At 45.9% G+C, this 6,533-nt stretch overlaps 1 protein-coding gene across 1 annotated transcript in view; it reads right to left on the reverse strand.

The window, feature by feature from the left end:
* Positions 1–6,533, reverse strand: part of LOC114622089 (solute carrier family 23 member 2-like) — a 44,994-nt gene that overhangs the window by 29,846 nt on the left and 8,615 nt on the right. Inside the window, exon 3 of the mRNA XM_028768447.1 lies at positions 5,411–5,568. Within this exon, the coding sequence (XP_028624280.1) occupies positions 5,411–5,568 (158 nt within the window). The remainder of the gene's footprint in view (positions 1–5,410; positions 5,569–6,533) is intronic.

Below are 6,533 nucleotides of genomic sequence, written 5' to 3' on the forward strand. Positions count from 1 at the left end.
GAACCAGAAAGGGTAGTTGGGGTAAAAAGTAGCAAAATACAGTATGTGCATGTATGCCAGAGATATTAAAAAGAGGCACAGATACAAAGTAACCTTAAAAATTAATAGCATCAGATGTCTGGGGAGTGGGCTGCTCTGATCACAAAGGCCTTGTGTTTGTAACTTTCCATGGGGCAGGGTGGGAGGGGGCTCCTATCCAGCCAGGGGACATCAGCTCTCTGATCTGTGGCTGCTGCACCTTCTTGGTCCCAGGGCCAATCATGGAAAGGGCAGGGGTCTGGATTCTAGGGGACTGAATTGTAGACTACAGCTTTGTGGGTTTTTTGATTCTTCTTTGTACTTTGGGAGAAATCCTAACTCACAGAGATGCTGACAGAAGAGAGAAGACAGAAAGGGGTGTTATGGTCTGACACCCCACCCCCGGAATAGCTGTAGCCATTTTGCTCCATGCCTGCCAGCTATTTCCTATTGTTGCTATAACATGCCTGCCAGGCATTGACACAGAAGTGACTTGGTTCAAGAACATGCTGACCATATACTCTGCTTTGTTCTGTATGTCCTGAATGTTATGTATGAGGTTTGCTAATCTTAAGAAATTCCACAAAGCTTTACATAGGATCTACCAAATCAAAGGTCAATATGAACTGTTATGTCTAAAATATCTTTGAGTCAGAGCTAACCACTGGGCAGCTCTTCCTGCACCTCGCTCTGGTTTGTGTGGCTGACACTGAAGAATGCTACTGACAAGCCAAAAAGTTATGCTTATAATATTTATGCTCTGTTATCTCGATGTTCTGAAATTTCCCTGTTCACCACCCATCCACCACCCTTACTTTACTCAGGACCAATCGGCTTAAAGGTTAGCTGATAATACTTTGCTTAGTAAGCCAACTGCTTCCCTCCTTGCCCTTTAAACTTTTGAACCTGGTCTTTCCTATAAAAAAAAAAATCGACTCTGAGAGCAGAGTAGGACCACAGTCCTTTTTGCCGTCCTGGATGTCCAGTATTGTGGTGTGCATTCAAAAAACTATTCTTGCTTAACTGAGATGGTGTGTGTTTGGTTTGAGTGATGATTCCTGAACCCCAACAAAGGGTAACTCACTCCAACCCTGAAACACTATTCATTTTAGTTGTGGAAGAGCCTCAAGTATGGACACTTGCAGCCTGAGTTCTAGTCTGGGCTTTGTGTTAGGGGGACTTGGAGATATCACTCATCTTCACTGCACTGTGAAGATATAGGCTCAGTTCTCTCATCCTCTCAGAGAAAGCAGGAACTTGGGATGACTCCGGCGGCTGGGAGTGACTTGTTGAGGATGGGAGGAAGGCTGGGAAGGGTCTTGACTCAAAGGCAAGACAAGGCCTTCATCAACTCATGACTACAATTGCCGGTGTGGGGTCTGCACAAGAGCCTCTAAGCATCCAGTCATAGATGAGGAGGGGGCTCCAGATGTAGCCTCTGGTGAGTAACTATCCATGCTTGACACTCACGCCCAAGAAGGCAGTTGTGTTTAAGCCCAGTGGGTCAAAAAGTAAAACCAAACCAAACCAAAAAGACATTAAAATAGGATGGGGACTTGGTAAGAGGAGAGGGACAGGGTGGGCAGAGAGAAGGTGGGAGGAGAACTGACCAGAGTCTGCTGTGTACAGAACTGCCAAAGAATAAATTAATTTCTAAAACCCTAGTGATAACGTTCACTAATGATGTACCCGTACCGTTACAAAATTTGCAAAGCAAATGGTGCCAGCCATGAGCTATGCAATCTATCTATACCGCAGTGTTGCATCAGCATTCCAAGGCAGCGAGAACTTGAGGCTTTTGCTAAGGGGAAGCCGAGTTGGGATAGATTTTGTTAGAATGAACTGGCATGTATTTATGAGGCTTGAGGTCAGTAAGACACCGGTGTGTAGTTAATGTATAGTTTATTTGTAGTGTCATCATGTTTTCCAGAAATAGCCCCACTGCCACAGTACGAACTCACTCAAGGTCAGGACACAAAGGTCTAGGACCCAGGGTGTGGCATTGGGAGGTCACGGTATCCTCTAGTCCACAGCCCTGACATGGGGATGAAGAAAGGGGTAGCTGGGAAACAGGATTGGGAATGAGTGGACCTAAAGCTATCTGTGCAAACATTGATGATAATTAAATACGAAGAATCATCAGAGAAAACATGGCTATCATTGATGGAATATACAAGCTGGACTCTTTCTATCCCAGGAAGCAGGCACAACTGTAACCCAGGCAGACTTTGTTTGCTTGTTTACCTCCATTTAACAGTTTTGAATCAGAGTCTCCCGGTGTAGCTCTCGCTAGCCTAGAACTCATTATGCAGTCCAGGCTACCCATGAGGTTGCTGCAATCCTCCTGTCTCAGCCTCCTGAATGCTGGGTTTATAGGTGTGGGCCACCACACCCAGCTTGCACCAACATCTTTAAGATTCGTTTTCTTGTAGGTGCGGAGATTGCATAGCAGGTAAGCACCCTGGCCTATGATCTCGTCACTGGAATGCTAAAAGCTTTTATAAGGTACAGTAGAGTTCATCAGAATTCTTCTGTTTGTAGGGTGCAAATCCGTGTATGAAGGCAGAATGGGGTCTGGCCAGTAGTGACAGCAAATAACTCTGAAGCTGTGTCTCCCAGATGGCCGCTGATTATCTTTCCTTCTTACTACAGAATGAAGAGCTGTGCAGGATATAAAACCACAGGACACACGAGGAGTAGCACAGGCAACTGTCAGCTAAGTAATAATTTAAAAGTGATACTATATTTGGTAATGTTTGCTACTTGTGATGTTTATCTGCTTTTTAAAAATGTAGTTTGGGGCTGGGAAATGGCTCAATGAATAGGAAGGACTGCTCTGAAAGCAAGAGACATCAAGGTCTGATTTAAAAAAATTAAAAAAGCCAGAGATGGTCACATGAGCTTGTAGCCCAGAAATGAGGGGACAAAAATAGACAGATCCTGGGAACTTTGTCATCAGTCAGTGATCCTAGCCAAAATGGTGAGCTTCAGATTCAGAAAGAGATATTAGCATCCTCTTCTAGCTTGTGAATGTGTGCTCATGGACACACATGCCTGTATACACATACACACACATAAACACACACATAAACACACACACTCACAGAATGTGGTGGCTCATGTCTTTAATCCCAGAACTCAGGAGGTCAGGAGGCAGAGGCAGGTGGATCTCTCTGAGTTTGAAGCCAGCCTGGTCTACAGAGTGAGTTCCAGGACAGCCAGGGCTGTTACATAGAGAAACTCTATCTAGTAAAAACAAAAGTAAATAAATGAATAAATAAATAAGAAAAGATAAGAAAATTTGTGATTTGTCAATACCGATTACATTTCCTCTATAAATGTTCTCATTTCTATATAACTTGGTATTCATAATTTTCTGTGCTTTTTCTTAAAGATGACACCCAAAACTCTAACAGCTCAGGCTATTAAAAAAAAAAATTGGCTATCTCGTCTCAGGACTAGGAGCTAAGAAAATATCAAAGGCAGGAAGCATTGGACACAAACATGTTTGACTGAAGGAGGTGAGCAGAGGGTCAAGAGGTTCCTCAGAGAGAAACTCCTAGGCAGTGACCTGCAGCCCCTGCCCTCCGCAGTGTCAGAGTCCAGACCCCTGCACTTTCTGCCAAATGTTTCACATTCAACTCTTTATTTTGCATTGTGAGCCACTGAGCTTAACCAGGGTTGTCTGTGTCTGGAGCTATCCACTGGAGTATGGTGGACTCTTTAGTGGATATACAGTTGAAGACAATGGCTACCCTCTTCCCAGCACCAACCAATCAATCACCAATAGTTCATCACTAAAGGATAAGGCCCTGCGAGCCCCTCTGCCTTCTGCTGCTGTTGGAGACAGAGCCGCTCTTGTGTGAATGGTTCAGGAAACAACCATTATTGCACGTTCGTGATCGTAATGGTTGTGTTGAGTCAAGACAATGCCACTTCACAGCTCCTCGTATCTTCCAGCTCCCACATACTTCCTTGCCCCTCTTATAAAGTTCCTCGGACCTTAGGGACTTCTAGTAATTTAATTTAATATAGCAACTTGACTGGGTTGATGGATGTTTGGATAGTTAGTCAGCCAGAGGGTATCTGTAAGGATGTATCCAGGAAAATCTCGGCAATATATCAGCAGATGGAGCAAAGATACTGTCCCTCACCAGTATGGGAAGGTACCAAGCCATCTTTGGAAAAATCAAAACAAAACAAAAAGACAATGGAGGTTGGGAAAATTTGCTCTTTTTCTCCCAGATTGTCCATCTCCTTATTCCTCCAATATCTCTGTGCCCCCAGCTCTCCAGGTTCCACACTGAGCTCAACTCTGGCCCACCAGGCAGGGTGATGAATTCCTGGTTCAGTTCTGGATTTGTCAGCTTATAACTTTATAACTTTCTGGCATTGCCCATGGAGTCTGAATCTTCACTGGTTTATTCTTATCAAGAGCCTCACAAATATTAGGGGCAGGACTGAGCGGAAGGAAAGATGGGGCTAAGGAGAAGGCTCAATCCATGGTGTGTTTCTTACACAAGCATTAAAACCTGAATTCGAGCCTTTAATCCCAGCACTTGGGAGGCAGAGGCAGGCGGATTTCTGAGTTCAAGGCCAGCCTGGTCTACAGAGTGAGTTCCAGGACAGCCAGGACTACACAGAGAAACCCTGTCTCGAAAAAGAAAAAAAAAAAACTGAATTCGGCCTCCCCATCCATGAAAGATCTAGATGCAGTGGGGCACACTTGTAATCCCAGCACTGGGAGGTAGGCAGGGCTTGATGGCCGGCCAGCCTAGCCTACTTGAAGGGATCCAGGCCACTAAGAGACCCTGTCTCAAAACATAAAGTAAATGACTACTGAGGAACAATACTTGAAGATGTGCCTGGGCCTCCTCACATTCAGACATACATGCACATGCACCAGAACATACATGTAGATTCAAATGAACATGCCTGCACATAAACACACACACAGAGAGGGGGGAGGGAGAGAAGGAGGGGAAGAGGGAGAAAGAGAACCCTGGTTCATCATGTTCTCTGCCTTTCTCTTAGCTTAATTGTATAAGCTAATAAAGAACACTTTTTTTTTTTTTTTTTTGGTTTTTCGAGACAGGGTTTCTCTGTGTATTCCTGGCTATCCTGGAACTCACTCTGTAGACCAGGCTAGCCTTGAACTCAGAAATCCACCTGCCTCTGCCTCCCAAGTGCTGGGATTAAAGGCGTGCGCCACCACTGCCCGGCCAAGAACACATTTTCCCTTAAGCTGATATGTAATTCTCTTCCCTTCAGCCAAGCATCCTGGTTCATCATGGACCCCTCCCTCCAACAAGCTTCATGTCACCCAGCAGCATCCAAGCACTGATACCATAGCGAGTAGAACTCAAAACTCATGGAGAGCAATTTTACCTACCTGACTCCTAAAAACACTTGCAAGAGGGTACAGATGCCCGAGACGAAGAAAATGGTGCTGATGAGGTAGCTTTGGGTCAAAGGGTCATGCTGCAGGCACAGGTCCTTGGCCAGGATGAGCGGCACAGCCACGAGACCCCCCAGGGCTGTGAGGAAGTGCTGGAGAGCAGAACAGAAGGAGGTGGGGATGGGATGTCATCGGCTGCATCTTTACTCCCCAAGAAAAAGTGCATCCTCTGTAGGGATGGCCGCCCATGGCTAGAAGTGAAAACCCAGCAGCTGGTCCTAGGGGCCGACAGTGAGGGCCAGGCAAAGACTCAGGCGTGCAATAAGTATGAGGGAGCTTTGCTCTAAGCAGCTGAGACCCAGCCAGAGGGACTGACTGGGCTGTGAGCACAAGACCACTGCATTGGGAACGGATGCCCTGGGAAAGAAACTAAGTCAGAGACAGAGGCTCAGTGGGATAAAACAGGACCCAAGAATAAGATCACAACAAGGGTGGGCGTGAGCAAGGAAGACCCCATTATGAACTTGAGGCTGTTGGCAAAAGGCTCATTGAGTCCTGGTTGGCAGGACACAACAGACCCAGAGTTCAGAGCAGGCCAGAAGTCCTAGCACACAGCCTCAGCTACCGAAGTGAAACATCGGATGGATGTAGGTTACAGACAGACAAGCAGGAGACAGATAGCAATCAATACAGTACAGGAATGAGCCACTATTTCACATAACCTGGCCTCAGTCTGATTAGGTCTAGGTAACTGCTCTCACGGGCTGCAGCTAGAGCCGTTTGGAGTCATACCAAGTGTCTTAGATGATGACACCAGTTTGACCTTTTCTATGTATCTATCCCGTGTACCCTGCTTCCTCTTCTCCTCCTTGGGGTAGAGAGCTCCACATCTTCTAACCACTCAGGTGGAGATAGCAGGAGGGTAGCAGGTGAGAAATAAATCTCCAGGTCTTCTTTAAGGGGCAGCTCCATCTCCTGTTGTCTCATTGAGCCATGTCTCAAAGGGATCAGTCAACCAATGGATTACCCACCCATAGGATTAATCAGTCAACCAATGGATTACCCACCCACATGATTAATCACTCAACCAATGGATTACCCACCCACATGATTAATC

The sequence above is a fragment of the Grammomys surdaster genome, unplaced genomic scaffold (assembly GCF_004785775.1).
Source record: "Grammomys surdaster isolate TR1022 unplaced genomic scaffold, NIH_TR_1.0 186, whole genome shotgun sequence".
NCBI classification, from domain to species: Eukaryota; Metazoa; Chordata; class Mammalia; order Rodentia; family Muridae; genus Grammomys; species Grammomys surdaster.